This window comes from Olea europaea, chromosome 11 (assembly GCF_002742605.1).
Source record: "Olea europaea var. sylvestris chromosome 11, O_europaea_v1, whole genome shotgun sequence".
NCBI lineage: Eukaryota > Viridiplantae > Streptophyta > Magnoliopsida > Lamiales > Oleaceae > Olea > Olea europaea.
Window position 1 is genome coordinate 34,078,428 of NC_036247.1, and position 22,691 is coordinate 34,101,118.

The 22,691-nt window shown below is 33.6% G+C and overlaps 3 protein-coding genes across 3 annotated transcripts; 2 read left to right on the forward strand and 1 right to left on the reverse strand.

Annotated features, from left to right (window-relative positions):
* The first annotated feature begins 488 nt into the window (after positions 1-488).
* On the forward strand, positions 489-5,529 carry LOC111404169 (F-box protein PP2-A15-like). The gene is made up of 3 exons (XM_023032932.1): positions 489-934; positions 1,635-1,753; positions 4,783-5,529. Exons 1-3 carry the CDS (start codon positions 617-619, stop codon positions 5,234-5,236), a joined length of 891 nt encoding a protein of 296 aa, XP_022888700.1. The 5' UTR covers positions 489-616; the 3' UTR covers positions 5,237-5,529.
* Positions 5,530-12,681: 7,152 nt separating this feature from the next.
* Positions 12,682-14,771, forward strand: LOC111404170 (putative homeobox-leucine zipper protein ATHB-51). Its single transcript, XM_023032934.1, has 3 exons — positions 12,682-13,041; positions 13,401-13,738; positions 13,888-14,771. The coding sequence occupies exons 1-3, from the start codon at positions 12,945-12,947 to the stop codon at positions 14,122-14,124; spliced, it is 672 nt and encodes a 223-aa protein (XP_022888702.1). The 5' UTR covers positions 12,682-12,944; the 3' UTR covers positions 14,125-14,771.
* A 1,316-nt stretch (positions 14,772-16,087) lies between these two features.
* Positions 16,088-19,863, reverse strand: LOC111404171 (probable glycosyltransferase At5g03795). Its single transcript, XM_023032935.1, has 4 exons — positions 19,583-19,863; positions 17,865-18,061; positions 17,409-17,754; positions 16,088-16,930 (listed from the first exon to the last, which is right to left on the reverse strand). Exons 1-4 carry the CDS (start codon positions 19,790-19,792, stop codon positions 16,253-16,255), a joined length of 1,431 nt encoding a protein of 476 aa, XP_022888703.1. The 5' UTR covers positions 19,793-19,863; the 3' UTR covers positions 16,088-16,252.
* Between the last annotated feature and the right edge of the window lie 2,828 nt (positions 19,864-22,691).

Consider the following 22,691-nt stretch of genomic DNA (forward strand, 5'->3'; position numbering starts at 1 on the left):
TTTAAATCTTTGCAGATCGTTTAAAAAAGGTCTGAAAATAAATTAATTTAAATCTTATTCAACCCAATTAAAATTAAATACATCCCAATTAAAATGATATCTCTATATAATACATGATCCAATTAAACTCACAATCATTCATCCTAATTAATAACTTGTACACATATACACATTAGTCATCGCAATTGTGAATGTCAAATCCTCAAATTATGTGAAGTATTGAACAATCGTTGTTGAATCAAATGATTAAATAAATTAAAAAAAATAAAATAAAATCGACATAGAGCTTGTTTAGTACAAATTTTAAGTTCATTAAAATTAATTTTTTTGATCGTTATTTCACTATTCCAACTTCTTATTTTGAATTCGTCTCCCACAAATCAACTAACAGTACCAATAAAATGTGCACACCAAGCGAGAACGCTGGCATTGAATTTCAAAACGCTGTCCCCTTCCTCGTCACTCTCGTCATCACCATCCACGTCGTTGCTCCACCGTCCCCGCCGCTACCATCCCACTATGGTTCTTAATAATAAGTTTGCAAAACCACCCCTCCTTAATAACATCCAGAGATAATAAATTTGCGGTTGATAAATCCATCTTCTTTTATTTTTATATGGGGGCATCATTATCGCTTTTGGCGGAGAACGGTTCGGGCAACGGGGGTCCGAGTCTGGGGGATATACCTGAGAGCTGCGTGGCGTGTGTGTTTCTGTACCTGACGCCGCCGGAGATTTGCAATCTGGCCCGCCTCAATTGGGCCTTCCGTGGGGCTGCCTCATCCGACGCCGTTTGGGAAGCCAAGCTTCCTTCCAACTACCATAATCTCCTCGACATCCTCCCCCATACCGATGGCGACACCCACCACAAGCTCTCCAAGAAAGCCATATTTGCCATCCTCTCGCGGCCCCATCCCTTGGACGACGGCAACAAGGTACGTGAAAATAAAAATCCATTTTACTTAAGAAAAAGGAAATATATTTTAAAATTTTTATTCGCGTTATAATTTCTACGATGGTTGGATGTTGGATCTAATTTCGGATCTTTTTTTTTTTTTTTTTGAAATTTGTGCTACTTAATTTTTCGAAATGATTAGAGTTTTGGTTCTTTATTATTAATATTATTTTCAATTATTCTCTTACGAGTGGAATTGGGGGAATTTAGCATTCCGTTCAAAACCTTTTCCTAATTTGGAATAAGAACGTGAACCAACCCCCAGAATTTCTTTCCATGGTTTGGAGAAATTTGATGTTGATAGTTCAGTGTTATACTCGTGTTTATATCTTGAACTAGTAAGTTTTTCGGTTGATCATTAAATTTATTTAGATTTTTATTTATTTATTTATTTATTTTTTTCCCATCTCGATTCTAGTCTCAATGCATGGACCTTTGTTTTGATGTTAAAATATCTGCTCCTAGCTTTTGGGTTGGTGAAAGTTAAAATTGGCTCATTAGTATATCGGTCCCTTTTTTCCTCAGTTCCTACAGGTATCTATATAATTTGAGTTTATGCGGGAATTTTAAATTTCAGTGTATTGAGTGATTAGGAATCTTTCATTTGGTACTTCCAATCTGGGTATACTTTGGTAATTCTTAATACTTATTCTTGTCTTTTCAACTTGGAGGAATTGCAGGAAGTTTGGTTAGACAGGTTTTCTGGGCGGGTTTGCATGTCAATATCAGCCAAGGCAATGGCAATAACAGGGATTGAAGACCGGAGATATTGGAATTGGGTTCCTACAGAAGAATCTAGGTTTGATTCTAGCCATTAATAATATCTTATGCCAGTAGATACCATCATTATATATTTAGCTGATCCAGCCACTAGATACCTCTTTGCTTCTGGATGTTACATTCATAAAAGTAGTGTTCTAAAAATATAAAGCCTGGCTAGGTGGCTAGGCTGTCAAGCTTTGGTGTAAATAAAAGTTATATTTCTATCGAGTCAAACTATCAGACATTCATAAAGGCCTCGTTTGGGAGTGATTTTGTGACCGTTAGAAGAAAAGTGGGCCACCTAAGAGAAGAAGTTAAACTTTACGGCTGAAATAGTGAAATAACGATCAAAAAATCAATTTTTTGGAGTGAAAAATTACTCCCAAACAATCTAAGAGTGACTCAGTGCGTTTGGTAGAGATTTTGATAATTGATTTTTTGATGGTTAGAAATTAAATGGGTCCTACATGTGAGAGAAAAATTCAAAAATGACGGCTGAAATAGTGAAATAATGGTTAAAAAAATGATTTTATCTGGCTTTTAAGCTGTACCGAACAAGCTCTCAATTGGACAAAATGATGCCTAGAGATTCAAATTTTGCATGGCTGCAAATGGCATGACTCCATACCATTGAATAATGTCAATGAGATCAAGAAAGAGACGTGTGATGAAAATTGTTATATCCACTATAATACAATTAAAAAAAAAAAATTATATAGAAAAAAGGGAAATGAGAAGATTTGATTTGAAAATTTCCAACACCTACATCAACGTCGAATCTTGAAAAATCCTAATTTATGTTTGATGGGATATCTTGAAAGGAGGATTCATACACTCGGTTAACATCTACCTGTTTACTATTATTAACAAAAATCTTATTAGTATCTAATGTTAGTGCAAAATCTTGGGGAAAATTGCAGTAATGGTCTCTAACTTTTTCAATTTTTGCAGACTTTGCCCAAAATTTCAATTTGTGCCAACCAATGTCCCTAACCCTTAAGAAATATGCATTTGGAGCCCAAATGAATTTGACTGTTAGTTGACCTAGAAAATTGATTTTTGACCAATTTTGACTAAATTAAAAAGAAAAGAAAAGATAAGTTAGCATTTTATACATAAAATAATGTAAAATTAAATTTTAAAAAAATAAAATAAAATAAAAGAAACTAAAAAATTCATCTCTCTGACAATCACTACCAAACTGGAGAAACTCAATCAAACAAAAACACAAGCACAAAACAATTACGAGAATCAAATCGCTAGATATTGTCACACAATTAAACCGTTCACCACCTAGAAATTTTTGCACCAGAAATCAAACCCACTAAATCTCGACATTGTGTACTTCGCAGAAAACGAATCCCAAAAATCAAACCCCATATCATCTTGCCGGTTGCGGGTGAACTAATCTGCGTGTGAACTCAGAAATCAAACCCCATGAATCTCAACACTTTGATTTCATATATCTAAATGTGAATTGTGTCTGCATGTGAATTGATTTTGTGCAAATGAGGAAGCTCTATGTGTTCCGCAGTTAAATTCTGCTATGTATAATTGTAGATGCAGCGCAAATCTACCTCATCTTCAATTATCAGGGGAGAAGAATCCTAATTTGATTTTGGGTAGGTGGGGTCGATTACGATGGCAATGGCAACGGCAACGGCAACGGTGGCTCTCTAGGTTTGGTTTTGGGTGGGGTTTGGGGGTGTTGTGGGTGAAGGAGACAAACTTATTATAGCCTTCCAATTTTATTTTTAAAATTTTTTTGTTTATTTATTTAATGTGGTAATTGCAAACTTACCATTTTACCTTCCAATTTGGTCAAAATTGGTTAAAAATCAATTTTCTTTGTCAACTAACAGTCCATCCATGTGGACTCTTGATACATGTTTCTAAAAGGTTGGGGATATTGGTTGGCACAAATCAAAGGTTAAGATAAAGTCTGTAAAAATTGAAAAGGTTAGGGATCGCCGTTGCAATTTTTCCCAAAATCTTGCATGTAACATGTTAGGCACTCTGAGGTTATCTGCATGTAGTTTTGGTGAGTGGCCATTGATTGAACTAGAGTTATTAAAATTGGCCCAGCCCAATAAACCTGTGACCTAGACCTTGAAACGGGCAATATCATATTATGCAAATGGAAGTGGCCCGTTCAAAAGTCGCATTTGACCGGGTCGATTAGTGGGTTTTATATAATTGTCGGGCATCGGCCCTGTTGAATTTTTAACCAAATTTTAAAACTTTTCTCCATTTCATTTTAACACTTGACCTCTAGCTAACTAGAACATGAACTTACCACCAGAGCAAGCCATATTTTGTTGTCTTCTTGTGTAATAAACTATATCAAACCTATGAATAATTTGCTGTCTTCCATAATATTTTTAAAAAAAATTAGTTCAACATTTTCATTCATTTTGTAATATCAAATAATTATTTTATATACTTATTTTATTTGAGAAAAAATAATTTTAACTAAGATAAATTTAATAGATAATACACAAATTTTTGGTCAATAACTAACAAAAAGGGAAATTATACTTTTTAAATATTATATACAAAATTAAAAAATCAAAATTTAACCATTATCACTAATAAATGAGTTCAAAAAATCATTAATTTAAAGGTATAAAAATAATTAGTGACAAAGAACTTGAAAATTTTATGTCTCAAAACATTAAAAAAAAAATAATAATAATAAAAATTATACTTTAAAAACTATTAAATTATTTTGAAGTAATGGCTGACCGGTTCAACCACTGGTTCATCAGTTTGACCAGTAACCCGAAACCTAGTGCCTTGATCGGGTCGATGTTAGGGTTGGGTCTAATAACTGTGGATTGAACATTCTGATGAAATCTTGTTTGTCTATTTGAAAATGCAGTGTTCGATATGTAGAAAAGCTTTCTGTTTTTATATTGTAGAATGTAACTGAGAATTCAGCGGGAAATATTTATGGCACCAAAATTAATACAATCTGACAATTTAATCAGCTTGCACATATTCTTCATATATTGGAGCTGTGTTAGAATGTGAAGTTATCTCTTCTGGGCTGCCTTTTTATTACAGATTTCCTGTTATAGCCTATTTGCAGCAAATATGGTGGTTCGAAGTAGCTGGTGTGGTGAAGTTCCCTTTGAATCCAGATATATATACTTTATCTTTTAGGATTCACCTTGGAAAATTTTCCAAACGACTTGGACGCCATGTTTGCAAATTTGAGCACACTCATGGTTGGGGTATAAAACCAGTACGATTTGAATTGTCTACTTCAGATGGTCAGCAAGCATCAACTGAGTGCTTTTTAGATGATACTGAACAAGATGTCGCAAATGGGAGCCACAAGCGTGGCTGCTGGATAGATATCAAGGTAGGTGAATTCACAGTTAGTGAATCAGATCCTGAGACTGAAGTGAGATTTTCGATGAAACAGATTGATTGCACCCATTCAAAAGGGGGACTTTGTGTCGATTCTGTATCGATTATTCCCAGTAATTTGCGAGAGCGTAGAAGAGGTTTTTGAAGTGACAATGATGTGGTATGTTCTCGAGTTATGAGCAACCTTTGATGGCCCATATGGGGTTATATCGTGCAGCTTATACTTTTTGATAGCGTTGATATTTGGAGGATATAATCTAAAATGTTTTTGCAGTAGTTATGTGTCTTCTGCCCATGTAATTTTTATGGTTTTGTAATTCATGCAGTTTTGCTGCACATAAATCTGCAGAACATTAAGAAAATGTGCTACATTTGTTGCCTGATTTTTTGCCAAATACAGTTGATTTTCTTTAATGAGATTCAAAAAAGGTACAGCTCTATACTTAAACAGACCAGTGACACTGGTACTACTCTTTTTTCCCCTTAAACATTTAAATGTGTAGAAATATTCAGTGTCAAGACACCGGATTAACTCGTCCCATTTACTGGTATTATCTAGTCTTTCTGCTGGTGTGTGTATGGATGTTTCCATGGAGGTATGTAAACTTATATTTCTTTCTTTTTTGATCATTGTTTCCACCCCTTGCGATGGATATCTCGTGATTTTTTGTTTTTCCATAGTTTGTAAGTGATTTCAGAATAGTTAGTTGTTGAGGGACTGTTGCCACAGGATATGTGCTTTCATTTGCCGATGAGGACACTATCAGCAGATAGCACCAGCACAATTCTAAGACTGTTATGGTTAATTTGTACCATGATGTCATTTATGACGTTGCTAATTCTGTGGCATTCTGATTTTCTTAATTAACTAGTTCTGTTTTTCGTCCATTGTCAATTATAATGCAAAAAATTTGACCCACTTATACACATAACTGCAGTAGATGCGGATATATGTGAAAGAATACACAACTTCATTAATTTTGCTACTTCCATCCAATTCCTGAAACAGAGTTTCTTCACCTGCTAACTTGTCTTTATAAATGATGTTTTCTTCAGGAACTGCTAAAGCTAGACATGGCATGATTATCCAATTGAGATTTGAAATGCTCATACTTTGTGTTATATTATTTTATCTTTTTACTTGATTATTTTATTGTTGAAAGTAGTACAGAAAAGTGGGTTCATGTGATTTCATTGGCTGAATTTGGATCTATCGTAGCATAATAGTAGTTGAGGAAGGAGAACCAAATATAGTACATTTAGAAAGTGAATATTGATTTCCAATGGAGTAAATGATACTTTAGGTGTAACTGTCACTTGGCCATCTTATTGAGTACCATTTAAATGTCTTGAGTAAGGATGGAGTATAGAGTACTAGAGTATTTTCTTCTAATTGGTCCTTCATGTTTCGAAGTAACCATTAATATAAAATTTTGGGTGTGTAATTTGTATATGCTTCATAGATGCTCACATTTAACTGTCTTTTCTATCGCCACACATATGCTTTGGGGGGGGGGGGGGTTGGTGTTCTTTTACTGTGGTTTATGTTACACGTGTACTTACTCCAGTCCGTCATAATTAGGCTATGGAGTTCTGTAGTGTGAGAAATACTATAATCCCTGCCTATACGAGAGACTTTTTGTGCGCGCCGTCCCCTCTGCGAGAGTGAGGGGGAGTTGGTTTAGTGTATTGATTGAATAAGTGTAAGGTGAACAGAGGAGGAACTTCTCTTTAAATCATTAGTGTGGTGTTCCCGACTTCCGATGACATTTTTTACTATAATTTTACTGATGCTTAAGATCTGTAAATTTTACTTTTAGGGTGATTCAGTGCTGTCGTTTGCTTAGATCACATATGATTTGTAAATACTTAATATGCCACTGTTTCTTCTGTCAAAACTTGCTATACTTTTGGTTATTCATGCTACAATCTTTTTTCTATGAATTTATTACACTTGAAAGGTCTCAAACTCCTTTTTCTCTGAAGTTTTTACATTCACCCCAGTCGAGTGAAAATTTTCATGCTCCTTTCTTTTCCATATTATGGTTCAGGATGGATATAGTTTACCCCTCGAGAGGCCGTGCATTAATGTCTGAGTTTGGTGATTTTTATGAGGGTGCTGTTGCATCTAGCAGAGTATGTTACTTTGGTGGTTGGGAGGTTTTGTACTCCTCACACATTTAGTAATGGCTGCGTTTACGTTATTTATAACATGGTGTGGATCCACAGTAGATTGGGGTACTCATTGCCTCACATTAAATCCATTTAGGAGGCCAGAGGGGGGCCGGCCATAACTCCGTACTCAACCCTCTAGCTGACAGCCGCGGCCGCCTCTGTACAACGTCATCTTGTCCTTGTACTGGCAATAATTTAGTGAACAAGGAGACACTGGCTTCAATTTATTCACTCTTCATTGTATGTAGCCACCTCGTCACAACTGGAAAATTTTCGTCACAACTGGAAAATTTCAAGATTATCTCAACCATATGAACATCGTTCACTTGCATTTTACAGGCGACAAAATGAAATGTGTTTTGAATTCGTGTCCATTTTTGTATTGGCTCTTTGTCAGGGCGGGGGATGGGGTCCAGGCTTGCCCTTGCCCATGCCCATTTAGTGTTTAGATTTGGAAAAGAAATCGTTAATTTTATTTTATTTTATTTTTTTCTGCTCAGCTTCGTCCATGGTCTTTGTAGTAGATAAAGAACAAAGAAGTATCAAACTCTCTTATAGTACTCTTCCAGGTTACTATTACTAATTACTCGACTAACTCATTTCGAAGTATTATGAGCGGGCTAACTCGACCCTGGTACTGCAGTAACTGGCTGTTTCGTAGAAGTGTGCCATGAATGTTTGGGTTTATAGGATTTATGTCTTCTTTTGTTTGTTTGAGGTTGAGAGTTGAGGGAGTAATGTGCATTCTTGAATTTGGTCTGTCGCGTGGGGTTTTTATCTTCTCTCATGTGTAAGTATGTTTTATTACGAACATGGCAAGATCGTTTTCGCATTCAAGTGATACTATTTACTGCAAAAATGACCAAAATTGTACAGCTAGAATTCATTGCAAAATTTCACTTGACTTGCCCCAAATATCTTAATTGTTAATATTGAACTAATATTAATCTACGGAAAAAAAATTAATATTGTAAGTGAAAACTTCAAAACATGATGGTCTTTGTCCATGAAAATAATCATATCAGTAAAATTGTTATATTTTGCGTCAATAAATATTGTAGCAATTGATTAAGGATTTTTATTTCACAACTGAGATAAAGTGTACGAGGTAATATCCCACCTACTATCCTAAATAAGTTGTTATATTTTGAATTGAGTGGAAGGTTCAAAGGCATTCGAACTTTTATGGGTAATTGGCACAAAACGTCCTTACCTTTCAAGTCTATTGTGGAAAACGTCCCTACCTTTCATTTTTTGGCATTTTTGCCCTCATTTCAACCTTTCTTTGCGCTGGACGTCCTTCCGTCCATATTTCATCAGTTTTTCCGTTAATTAAATACAAAAATACCTTTTTCTTTCCATAAACAAGGGTAAAATTGTCCTCACCCACTTCACCCCTTTTTCCCGCCATCAACTTAGTCCATAAGTAACAGTAGCAGCAACATGAATCTGAAAATACTTTAAATGATTAAGTAAAATAAAGAAAAAATATCGTGAACACATTATATTTCACAATTCCACAACTACTGTTGCTGTCATCTTGTGTCACTGGAAAAATTTAGAAAGACATATTAAATGGGTAGTTAATTTATAATGAGTCAATTTAAAATGAGTCATTCATCTTCTCCATTGAGCCAAAAAGAGTCATTCACCATTTTGGCTCATTATAAATTGATTACCCATTTAATATGTCTTTCTAAAATTTTTCAGTGACACAAGATGACAGCAACAGTAGTTGTGGAATTGTGAAATATAATGTGTTCACGATATTTTTTCTTTATTTAACTTAATCATTTAAGGTATTTTCAGATTCATGTCGCTGCTACTGTTACTTATGGACTAAGTTGATGGCGGGAAAAAGGGGTGAAGTGGGTGAGGACAATTTTATCCTTGTTTATGGAAAGAAAAAGGTATTTTTGTATTTAATTAACGGAAAAACTGACGGAATATGGACGGAAGGACGTCCATCGCAAAGAAAGGTTGAAATGAGGGCAAAAATGCCAAAAAATGAAAGGTAGGGACGTTTTCCCCAATAGACTTGAAAGGTAGGGACGTTTTGTGCCAATTACCCAACTTTTATTATTCGGAACATTTTTAAATTTGAAAATCCATCTAGTCGACCTCTAAAGATCTAAACAAGAAAATAATATCACGAACACAGATCATAGAGTTGTATTTTACATTATTTAGTAATGTTTGGGCTGGATTAAAATCTGACTTTAATTTAAGTCAAAGTCAAACAATTAATATTAACTACATTTTTTATGGGTTCTACCACTTTTCAACTACGTGTTTCAAAATATTTCTATCACAATCTAAAAAAAATCTAATTGTAATCATTATCAAACACCCTCTAAAATCAAGATGTGTACAAATATTGCAAAAAGAATATGTGTACAAATATTGCAAAAAGAAGTATCTTTTCGTAGTATAGCACTTCATTTTAATGGACTAGTTTCACTACTAAAAAATAAGGCATCCTATGTTTGGTCACGGAATCTGCAAGTCTGCAGTGACGGATGGACCATTTCATTTTATGGAAATAAAAACTTGGAGGGTCCAAATTAATACAATCCTATAGATAGGTCCTTATTGAGGAACAGTTTTTCTCGTACGACAAGACGAAAATGGACAGCTCTCATTTATAGCAATAATTTAAATCTTATTAATTATTTTTATTGCTTTATCTGCTTCATTACTAATTTACTTAAAATCTATGTAACATATCTAGTGATGTAGCCGACTGCAAATAAAGAGGTCTAGTTTTTTATTTTACTATTTTTTTTTCACTTTGATTAATACTTAGTTAGGGGCAATTATGTCCTTCAAAATTGACTATTCTTATTTTTCTGTTTTACTTTTATTCACACTACAATTTTTGTTTATCGCACTATGTTTTAATTGTAATGAATGTCCTTAATCTTTTTTTTCTAATTGTCAGTCTTATGTCTTCGCATTCTAATTATTATCCATCAATTAACTATTACATTTTGTCCCTGATGACATTTTCTCTCTAAATATTTTGTAACGTATTTTGAAATGAGGGTCAAATATTTTGTCGAACTTTAGTGGGTCAAAGAAGTTATTTTGTGCTCTTCTAACAAATATTTCAATGAAAATAATCACCAATAGTGAGATGTTTTAATTAATTAAAAATTGAGGATAAAAATTGAGGATAAATGTAATGGAACCTTAATTGCAATTAAAATTTGATCCAACTGACAAAAATTGTAATGTAAATATAGTTACTCTTTACTATTTAAACTTTTATTACAACATTGTCATTTCCTTACGTTGATTAGTGAATTAAATTGGAATCTAGGAGTCTTTCATTTTAAATTAGTATTTTGTGGGATCAACGTTTTGTTCATCAAATTATTGTTCGATATTTGATTTAATCAACGAGATCATGATTTCAATTAGTCTTCAATATTTGGCTTAATTTTCAATATCGTTTGGAATCATCGAGCTTCATTATCACAACATGACATGCTCGACTCATTTTGTACTTTTTATGAAAATGAATGTATTGTTGATATTGATGTTTAGAAATAATTGATATTTAAATTGAATTGAAATAATAAATATATTTTTATTATTGATATTTATTTTTATTATTGAAGTGATAAGGAGAGAAAAATAAGAATTTTGCTTGATGCACGAGACCTGTACAAAATCCTCACATCCTTGAGAGAGTGGGTGGGGGGTGGGTGACTATTTAAAAGAAAAATTCCCCCACCCCTACCCCCACCCATGCATTGTGAGTACTATGTACAGGGCCTGCACAGTAAGCAGAGTTCAAAAAATAATTTAATTCACGGAAATGATTGCGGTGTCGTAAAATAGTAGTGCTTAAAACATATTTTAATTAATGACGTAATATTGTGTACTAATTTCTTTGACAATATATAAAATAAATGTGCCACGTGTTCACTCCTTATTACAAGAATTTAATGTATTAACACATCATTAAACCGTACAAATTAATTAATTAATTCTCAGAAGAAAATTTCAGATTTAGGCCAGTTTGAAAGTGATTTTGAGAATTGATTTTGGATCGTTAAGAAAAAAGTGGGAGCCACCTGTGAGAAAAGAAATCAAACTTTATGGTTGGGATAGTGAAATAACGACAAAAAAATCAATTTTTTGATGTGAAAAATCACTCCCAAACACACCAATCCAAATAATGAATGGCCCTTGGCATGGTCAAAGAGCTGAAATTTATTTTTCTAATAAAGTTTCCATAATTACACTCTTTATAGTATGTTTATATTATTCAAAACTACTTATTTACTTTTAAAACATTTCATGATAATTGGATTAAGGCCTAATTCGAAAGAATTTTTACTTCTACTTCTTGTAGAAAGAAGTAGAAGAGTTTATTGAAAAAGCTATATTTAGTTTCTCTAAACTTTCTTCTATTCACGCAAAACACTTTAGAAAATTATCTAAACATATTTAAAAGTAGTTTTTGAATCTCACAAGCAACTTTTGATTTTCAAAAATCCTGCCGAACGAGCATTTCTCTGGAAATAGTGCAGATCAAGTGACAATGGTTTAGAACTCAGACGGAGACGTAAATTTTTACGACTGAACCTCTCTAAAAATTGGAACTCTTAGTACACTTGCTATTCACTGGAAAAAAACTCTAATAAGTAGATAATAAGAATGGAATAATGCTATTTAATATCAGTGATGTTGAACATCAGTTTAAATGTCAGCATTTCATAAGTCCTATTAAATATATCATAATTTCTTGTATTTTTAATTGAATCTGTAATTTAAATATCTGTAGTGCTAAACATCATTAAATACCACTTCTCTGTCTAATAAACTATATTTTCCCCATCTAATTTTCCGTTCCCTCTTTTCTTCTGGACATGCATTATTATTAAAACGGTACACTATTATTAATTAATTAATAAAATTTTAACTTGGTAAATCAAGAGGAGAGTGCCTAATTAATTATGAGCTGTAAATCCTACTTTTGCTACTCTTTTTAAAATGAAATGGTAACCTCTCCTCAACGCTCATTTTGTAGGATCTGATTATAGACCCAACCCCATTCATTGAATGCAGTTGCAGAGAAAGGAAAAGATCCAAAGAGAAGGGTTGTGATCAGCTTTTCTATCAAATTTACTCTCTTTTTTGTGCTTCTTTAAACCGTGTCATTTACTGGTGGCTGTTAAGACGTGGCAGGCTCTGTACTGATTCTATGTTTCCTTCTTAAGAGGCCACTTGGGAGAAGAAGGGTGGAGTGGGATAGGATAGGGTAGAGTAGGGTAGTGTAATGTAGTGTAGGGTGGGGTTGAATAGCAGTACTTCCTATGGGGAAGAACCTAGTCAGGCTGAGGCGTGAGAAAGGGAAGGCACATCTCTGTAGTATAAGGGGACCAGATTGAGACCTTTGATTGCCATTTTCATCTTCCTCAAATATAACCGACAATCTTCTCTTTTCTCTCTCTCTATCACACACAACACCTACTCACAATTCTGCTGCTATTTATTTATTAGAACTTGCGTCCGAAGTTGAAGCATAAAATTTACGAACCCTTGTTGCACCCTAAAGCTTCTCAAATTCTTGTTGCATCAGAAAGGAAGTCAAAAACCCTTAAAACATTTTTCTTCTCCATTCTACAGAGGGAAAGGAGATTTAGGGTTTATATTTGCAAACAAAAATGGATTGGAATGGTAATCCAAGAGTGCCTTCCGTTTGTCGACCAGATGGTTCTTCTTTCAGCCTCCTCTGCAACTATAATTATGATCATTTTCCAGGTAAATCACCAGTCTTTTGTCTATGACGACGTTAAAGGATCATTAGTGTGTGCTATTTTTTATGTGTTCTCCCGCATGGAGCTCGCTGAAAACAGGTGCATAGGAAGAAATCCGAGTATACTTGCATGTTTCTGATTTCATTTTCTCGTATTTGGGATTACATCTTAATCCCTAATATTTCTTCCCTCTACAACAACTACTTAAGAAATTTTATATTCTTAATATTGATTTGCTGCTTTTTAGTTCTGTGCGTTTATCTATGTCTTCCATTCGTTAAAATTTGATAACATCAACTAAAAGTAATAGTCGTTTCTGGTTGCCTTCATTCTGAGCAACTTTTAGCGTTCGATCCTTTTCAGGTCTAGAGATGAGACAGTTGATGCAGACGCAACATGCATATCTCCCGACAATGGACAAGAACAACAATATTAATAATTATGGAAACCAGGACAAGAAGAAGAGATTAACCAATGACCAGTTGGAGTCATTGGAAAACAGTTTCCAAGAGGAGATTAAGTTGGACCCTGATAGGAAGATGAAGCTGGCCAAGGATCTTGGGCTGCAGCCGCGCCAAATTGCTGTTTGGTTCCAGAACAGGAGAGCTAGGTGGAAGGCGAAGCAGCTCGAGAGATTGTACGATTCGCTTAAGCAGGAGTACAATGCTGTGTCCAGAGAGAAACAACAACTCCAGGAAGAGGTTAGAGTAGTTGCATAGCAATTTCAGTTCTCCCTATGCCTATTGTCATGAGAAAGACTATTTTTAACATTTCCCCCCCCTCATCTTTAACAAGATTCAACTCCGTACAAGTTTCTAACTTGTGAATTTATTTCTGTTTCGATATCAAGGTTTTGGCATTGAGGGCAATACTTAAGGAGCAATTGACAAAAAACCAAGCCTCCACCGGTTACACAGAAGTTTCCGGCGATGAGACAGTCGAAAGCACGTCGATTCCAAGCTCCGACAAGCCTCGAGGAGGGACGAGTATTCATCACCAGATAACAGAATGCAACTATGTCCTGAACATGGAAGACTATAATCCTATGATGCCTCCATATTGGGCTGCTCCACCTTCTTGTCCCTGAACTTTCTCTATCCTTTTTATACTTAGTTTAATAATTCTACTTTCAGGTTCTAAGCTCTAACTATTTTACTTCTTAGAAAATTGGAATCAATTACTCAGTGACAGATTGAGTTACAACTTTTAATGTTGAGGTCGCCCAACCTCAACTTATTTATTTAGGCTAATAGAGTAAAGACTTCTAGTGACCAACAATGCTTTATCCAGAGTCTGTTATTTTTAATGCTGTTTAACTTCTTCATGTGATAACAGTTTAAAATCAAAGGCAAATGTTAAAGAAAAATAATGTTATGATGTATAGCTTTCGTTATTGAATAGTAGTACTATTTAGCAATAGCCGTGTTTGATTCTAATTTATGTAATTGAAACAACTACTATCTCATTGTTCAATGAAGTTGAGATGCATTTTTATTCAAGAATGAAATACTACCACCAATCCCTTTGGACTTGGGGCTCGGGCCTTCGGTAACTAGATCATCGATGGCTAAAAGGGTTCAGAAGTGTAAGAAAATAAAGTTGTGATGTGTAGCTTTTGTTATTGAATAGTAGTACCATATAGCACTAGACAAGTTGGTACTAGTTTATGTGATTGTAAGTTTGTAACTACTACTGTCACATTGTTCAATGAAGTTGAGATGCATTTTTATTCAAGAATGAAATATCACTACCAATCTCTTTGAACTTGATGTCTGGGTCTTCAGTAATTGGATCATCGACTGCTAAAAGGATTCACAAAGGTAATATGCTTGTTGTCTGCTCGTCTTCTCAGGCTACGGTGTCAGTGGAGGCGTTGTCGCCGGTCAAGTTCTCGTTTACATAGAAAGTGACTTTGGTTTGGCGCCTGGGCAAGTTGAATGCCTAGTAAAGAACGGGTAGAGCCATGAGAGTTAATTAGGAACTTGAAGAGAAATTGAAGAAACCATTCTTTTATTTCAAACCATTATGGAAAAAATGTAAGGGAACCAAAAGCTGTAACCGTAACGACCTAGGGATTGCAGCAAAACTGGAAGATGGAAAAAGGGAAAATCTAATCCTTACACAGACTTCAACAAGAAATACTACATGCTAATAATAATAAATTAAAACCTACAGACCTACACAAACCCAATTATCCTACTAATGCTCCGGGAATTCAAATACTCATTTAACGTTTTCCTCCACTTTTGGTGCAGCGCCCATGGGAAAGTTCCCCTTTGTTTAGTGTCGTGCAAGTGGCACATGTGCAGTGTGCTTCCAAAATTTTCTCAGAAACGTGTTCTTGAATTGCGACTTAATTTACTATTGGGTACCTTCATCAGATGATGACACGTGGTTGAATGCTGGCTGTGAGATTTGTGATTTTTTTATTTTTTATTTTTTTTTATTCTAGGTGAAATCAATGGAGGAAATGTTGTTCCTCACGTTGTAATAATCAGATTAGGGCTCAATATAGTTTACTGTGTTCTTGGTGAACTTTGAGCTCTTATTTGGCTCCCATTAAATTAAAATTCATTTTTATCTCTCTTCCTATCAATCATACATTCTTTAATAAAATAATATTACACATAAATCTAAAAACCTTTCCTTTTTTTTCCCCACTACACATTCTTCAAAATTACTAATCTCCTCATTAAAATGTGAAATAATGGAGCCCAAATAGGGGCTAATTCGATTGGTTTAGAATTTTGAAAAAGATAATGTGCTATGGCTTGATCTTTGTATTTTTTGAACATTTTGTAATATTGGCTGCCATTTTGAGCTATTATAGTGCAAGCGAGTATTGTCTATTTTGTTGAGTAGTAGATGCTCAACAAGAGATTAGATGTTAGAAGCGGTCATCGAATCTCTGTGACTTAGGTTGAAAAATCATTGTATTCTTATTCAACATAATTTTTGAAGTACTCAGAATATAATGAAAAAGAAAGTTAAGTTTAGGTTACAACACTATGGTTTAAGAATATTCAACAAATGTCGTAACAAGTTTCCTCTAATTCATCATACTTTTTGAAATAAATTCAGCTGCACAAATGATATTCATATTTTCTAGTCTGGGCTCCATATTTACTAATTAAGAACATGTTTGACAGCTTTTAAATAACATATATTATCATATAATTTTAAAATTACATCTTTACTAAATTCTGGACAAGAAATCATTCCTCTGCATGGACATCTCGAAGTCTAATGTTCAGTCTCCTAAGCCATATCGAATGCAGTATCATATGAAAAACATCGTACCGTTTCGGAGGAGAATTAACCACAAAATGTTTCCTCATTTGAATCCCTCTTCTCTGCATCTTTATATACTGCCTTTGAGGAATACTCAATAAAATTTTCTTCAAATTTGGTATATCCTTCACCGGAATTATAACAGAAAATGTCTTCCAATTCAAAACATCACTGAATGGAATCACATAATCATCCTTAATAAGCACTGGAACACAGCCCATGTAAAGACCCTCCACCATTCTTGGACTCGCCACTTCATATCCACTGGGGCAAATGCAATATCTGCTTTTTCGAACTATCCCATAATAGGATATATTCTTTGGAAGGTATTTGTATATTTGAACATCTGGATCTTTGTTTTCCCAGTGTTCCAGGAGAATTGGTCGAATGGGGCCGTGAACTCCGCCGGCGTAGAAAACGAGTATCGGACGTTTAGAAGGCGATGGACCGCCGAGCATGCCGTCGATTGTGCCGGCTGGAAGGAGGATTTCTGGGATGGAAACGTCTCTGATTGCGTCAAATCTTTCTGAGGTATTTGCATTGCATAGAGCTCGAATTGCGTTTTGGTGTAGATATGGAATTGCAAATGAAATTTCTGGACCCTGTGATTTTTATCATTTGATGAAATATAGATTAAAACCATTATCACCATTGGTAATACTGCATGTAATTAATATAACATGAAAATTTTAGTGATCAAAATGATACAATCATACAAGTTTGTTCACGTATAACTAATATTTTTACTCCCTTTCTTTTTGTTTTCAAATACTGCTAATTACGACAATTACGATCTTTTTCCGTCACTGGATAGGATAAAAACTTTCTTACTACTGACGTGACAAGATAACCTTAATTATGATTATGTAAAACGGTCATAAACTCAAAGATATATAACTAGTGTTCTCTTGCTACGTCAACACTGAGAAGTTTTTATGCTACCTACTAGGGTAGGGGATCAATTCTACTGATTACGATACCGAATAAAATTCTAGTCTATGTTCACATAATATCCAAACAAATATGTATCCAAACAAATATGTGAAGAAACAGTGATAAAAGTAACTTGTAGTTTCTTACCCAATCATGGCAAGCAAGCATGAAATGATCAGCGCCGAGGGTTCGATTCCAGTAGGGATGCTTTTGAGCAATAACATTAACATAATCGGAGGCAGTCTTTTTCATGAGACTCCAGTCGTGTGATTCAGCCACGTAAATTACTTGAGTTAGCATTGTCACACTGAATGGAAGGAAGAAAATATGAGCCTCCTTCGGGTTACTTGTCCGAAAACGGCTAATTTCCATTGTCTGAATGAAAAATCCCTCGATTGCATATGTGTGCTTGCAGGGACCATAATGAAACACCGGGGGATCCCCTTCTTCGTAAACATATATCTTGAGCCGTTTTTCCATTTCCAAGTAGCTCCTACACTTATATGATTAAGTTTCGCACAGTTCTATTTGAGTACTATTTTAAGAGAGTATAGAGTTCAATGCGACTTTCGAGGGACGGTGCAAATGGAGAAAAATATGTACCTATGAAAGGCTTTGGGATTCCAATACATGGGACCATTGGGAACGTAGAAATGATCTTCTGTTTGGTTCCCATGTTGAGCTTCTCTAATGGCAGCTCGAGCTTGTCCAAGACCGACTTCCAGCCTTTCCAAATTGCTGTACTTTTTTTGTGATCTAGGAATCCTGGTACCATTTTCAAGCACTTGCTTTTCTCGTACCTGTGGAACTATATATTTTCATCAAATTTGTAGTGAAGATGCAGTCACATTTATTGACCAAATTCAAGTAGAATGACCAATATGCCCATATAACATTTAATTCAATTTTCTTTAGAAAAGGACAATTGTGGTATTTTGTTTCATATGGAATAAAAAATAACGGCACAAATGGGGGCCAGTACATTTGCAACGATCAAAAAATGGATTAAAATCTGCACAATTTGCTCCAAGACAGGAGCTAACGGATGATCGACTGTTCAAATATTGTCTTTTTTGAATAAATATCCAGGTTAGACAGACATGTCCAAGAAATAGTTGCGCGCATAAGCTTAATTATTACTTAGGATGATATAAATTCCTGAACTAAAACCACTTAAAGAGCAAATGTAACATTATGAAGCACTTCAACTATTTGTTTATATAGTACGGATGTGATATGTAATCTAACTAATTCAAAGTTATTATGAGTTAATTACAAGAAAACATTCGTATAAGTAAGATGTGTTCTTGATGTAGTTTCTTTGTCTTTTTCCTTTCTTTCGTCAAGATTTATTTGGTGCTCAATGGACCGCACCGTGAGTACAAGATTGAAAAGAATGTGAAGCTATAATTGCCCAAAGTCGTGTTTGTTCTCCCTTCCATTTATATAATTACTTCATTTTCCTTGGAATATCCATTTCCATATATTGGCCTTCATATCTTTAAAAAAAGAGGCAAATATAAGGCATTTTTTAGGTATTACTTTTGTGATTGTATGTCAAAAACTAGTAAAAACATAATGGGCAATTAATTCTTGAGGTCTAGTTATAGGAAAGATACCCAAGCAGAAGTTTGATCCTATATAATTTGGGTAGTGATACTTCATAATTTTTCCAAAATGAAATTACAACCCAAGAGGGAATTAATTATTTTCAATTTTTAATTTTCTCATGACGTCTATATGGATTTTAAAAACAAAATAATATTCATACATTCCCAACAAATACAAATTCTTTTGCATTTCTCTGATAATCTTATTGCACCATAGTCAAAGAAAAATCAACTTAAATGGCTTGATATTTTAGTTTTGTTATATCTTTTCCCAAGCAATAAATCAAACTAAAGAAAAGTTGGCACCGGGATTGGCTCTCCTTCGTTACTTTTTTGTACCAAAAAAAGAAGAAAAGTCGGAGAGTATTGGAGACTTAAAATATGTCGAACATCAAACGTTAATAGGCAAGAAAGCATGTTGATTGTTATTGACTTATTGTGACCGGAAAAAATGTGCTTCTCACATTAAAATAGTGATACATACCATTTTTGATGTCTCTTAATTTAAAAAATTCTTCAATTTTCTTTTTAAATTATTAGGGATGAAAATTAAATAAGGAGATTGAATCAACCTAAATATAGATATACAATCGCAAGAATTCAACTTTAGATTTTTGCCCGACTCACATCCTACGCTAACCATTTCATCAAAAATTTGTGTATTCATTTGAGTCTTACGATCAACAGTTAAGTGTGAGTTGGAGAACTTACCGGCTGTTTTGGATTTGAGTCTCGATCGGAATTCAGTTCTGAGGAATTTATCAAATGATCAGCTTCCGGCAATCTTGATTTCATGTATTTCCCTACATAGTTTGAAGCGAAGGTACTAAAAATGAAGGCCTTAGGACTCATCGAGACCATTACACCAACAGCAACAATCAACGGTACCAAAAACCTTAACACCTTCGAAGATCGCCACATCCTTCACCAAAACTATTCGTCGTCTTCTTCTTAATTACTGTCTCTTCAAATCTCTCTGTATCTCTTTCTCTATATGTGTGTGCAGCGTGTGTATATATATATATATATATATCTTGTGGGAGAATTGAATTTAGTTGGGCTTTTCGTGTAGGAAGAGCAAAGAATTGGTGGGTGCAGTGCTGCAATGAAGTATTCACACAATAACGGAAAGCCAATCGTTTAATAAAATTTTCCTTTTTCATGAATATATTCCTTACGTTCGACCGTGCTCATGATCCCATTAATTAATGTTTGGCTAAGCAAAAATTGTCAGTTTATAAGGACATTTACGTCAAACTAAGTATTAAAATAAAATAAAATAAATAAATGCATTAAAAAATAAAAAATAAAAAATTTAAATGCGTATACTTCTAAGTCCAAATTAAAAAAAAAAAAACGTTTTCTATTCGTCAAATTTGAAAATAAGTAATTTATTGGGTGTCCTCAACTCAAATTTTAATGAATTTTGAAATATGTATAAATTTAGATGTCTCCAACTCATATTTTAATATACTACACTCAGAATTTAATGAATTCCATTAAAATATAGATGGTTTCACTAACCTGTGAATTTCTATGAAATTTATTAATTGGAAATATTTTAATAGATTTTATTGGATTTTTAGGTCAATAATAGAAATACTAATCCCTTTAGGAATTCGAGCCTCACTCCTCATATTTCAATAGATTTCGAGTCAATAAAAATAAAATAAAATAAAATTATTTAAACATTTGACAAAAATATATGTATTAATAATCACAACACTTGAGAAGTTGGTAAACAATATGCACATCTCAGGTATTTTTTTTTTTAACGACTTGTCCCAGCTTGCGCCAGACTATATCCTCGTCCCTGAACCTCCGGCCCCTCAGCAGCTCAGGGAGGTAAATCGCGGGATGTGCCCTTGTTGGTTCCCAGGTCCCACACGGCTTTTACTCATTCCCCAAAGGGAGCCTTCCTCCATAGTGATTAATCCACCAATAATTCCTCCTTTATTGGATCAAAGGTTCCCACCAGGAATCGAACTCCCCACGCTTGGTTTCGGAGCCCCCCAATGTGATTGTTCTGCCAATTTGGATGTGCCCCGGGGGGCGCACATCTCAGGTATTATTATCATGAGAGGGAGTAAATGAGCATTGTATTTTTTTTCTTAATCAAGATTTTGTTTCATTAAATTTTCAGCGAAGGTTTTTAATGATGCAATGTGTATGCAAGGAATAATTGACTTTTTCCTTCATTATAATTTTTTCAACAGGATTTTTATATTAACATTTTAATGAGGCATATCCTTTATTAATAAATACCATAATTTACAGGACATTTAACCACAACATAATTTATATATTTACTCTCATATATCATAAATGAATAAGAGGCTCTTGAAAATAGCAATTATAAGATCTTTTTTTTCACCGAATCATCATGCTTGCTGTAATCATCAAGGATTGATAAATGTCTTGTATGAAGATGATATTACTTGAAGTTATAACAAGCCAATATGGTCATATTTCATTGCTTCTCAAGAAGATAAATTGTCTTATAGCTCTTGAAGAAGCACATTTTTTGATATCTATATTATACCTTACAAAATGACATTCGAATGTTCATCCTAGAAAAAAAGCATTGATTAATTTGACAGTGACATTAAGTTCGACAATTTTTTTATAGTGAACTAGGTGGCACATTTTTTTACCCTTGATTTCAACGACAGTTAAAATAATTCATGGCATAGATTTTTACATCTCATACAATGTCAACCTTAATATATATATATATATATATATATATATATATATGGAACGAGAAATAGCATTTTCCTAATTTTTATATTACTTGATAACTTTTACATATTGAAAGCAATGAGCTTCTTGTAGTTAAGACTTACGGTTAAGACTAAATGTTGATTATATACTTTGAACATATTATGCGTATGTTATTAAAAGCTCATTATTCATTTACGTTGCAATGATAGAAAATTATTTGGACTTTTATAACCTTTTAGAAAGAATAATAGAGCATATTTGCTCAATAACTTATTTTTATTACGAGAGTTACATTAAACTTTTCACGACTCCACAAAAAAAAAAAAAAGAAAAAAAGAAAAAAAATAGGATAAGAATGTAGACATTAATATAAATGCCTTATTAGGTTTTGAAAATCTAATTGAATGCTTCAGAAGTATCAATATTATGTGATATGAACCAAAAATCTTTACTATTGACAATAATTTATTTTCCAATAGTTTCTAGAATATATGTTGAAACGGTATTATTTCAATATTAGTACAATTTAAACACGTACTATATTGAATTAGAAGTTTAATTATTGAATATTTTATTATTTGACATAACCTATAACCCTTATGGAGATATTATTTGTATATAATAAATACATCTATTGGATGATTGTATGGATTTTATTATATATTCGTAGCCTAAAATTTACACGATACAAGAATCTTTATTTACTAAGATTAGGGTAATAATTGTAATATTATTGTTTATTAGTCATTCAAGTAAACATATTGTAATTAAATACTATTTATCATTCTCCAACTCTACCCAATAAATATATTGCTTCAATTCTTAATAGAAAAAAATGCAAAATAATTTTTAATATTTCTCTGTTCAAATACGTTCTTTTCTCTTTCGAATATTTTCTTGTTCTCTTATACTCCCTTGGTTCCATTTACATAAATTGTCTTTCCTTATTTTCTTGTTCCAAATTCCAATTATATAGTCTTTTTTTTTTTTTATTATTAAGAATGTTTTGTTTTTTTCCAATTATCTAGTCTTGTTTTTTTTTTTTTTTTTTTTTTTTATTTTTTTTTTTTTTTTTTTTTTTTTTATTTTTTTTTTT

Coding starts and splice junctions, on each gene's coding strand:
- LOC111404169 (XM_023032932.1), top strand. CDS start 617: ATGGGGGCATCATTATCGCTTTTGGCGGAGAACGGTTCGGGCAACGGG. Junction 935..1,634: donor CCTTGGACGACGGCAACAAG/GTACGTGAAAAT, acceptor GAGGAATTGCAG/GAAGTTTGGTTAGACAGGTT. Junction 1,754..4,782: donor GTTCCTACAGAAGAATCTAG/GTTTGATTCTAG, acceptor TTTTTATTACAG/ATTTCCTGTTATAGCCTATT.
- LOC111404170 (XM_023032934.1), top strand. CDS start 12,945: ATGGATTGGAATGGTAATCCAAGAGTGCCTTCCGTTTGTCGACCAGAT. Junction 13,042..13,400: donor TAATTATGATCATTTTCCAG/GTAAATCACCAG, acceptor GATCCTTTTCAG/GTCTAGAGATGAGACAGTTG. Junction 13,739..13,887: donor AACAACAACTCCAGGAAGAG/GTTAGAGTAGTT, acceptor TTCGATATCAAG/GTTTTGGCATTGAGGGCAAT.
- LOC111404171 (XM_023032935.1), bottom strand. CDS start 19,792: ATGTGGCGATCTTCGAAGGTGTTAAGGTTTTTGGTACCGTTGATTGTT. Junction 17,755..17,864: donor AATCCCAAAGCCTTTCATAG/GTACATATTTTT, acceptor ATATAAGTGTAG/GAGCTACTTGGAAATGGAAA. Junction 16,931..17,408: donor TGCTTGCTTGCCATGATTGG/GTAAGAAACTAC, acceptor TAAAAATCACAG/GGTCCAGAAATTTCATTTGC.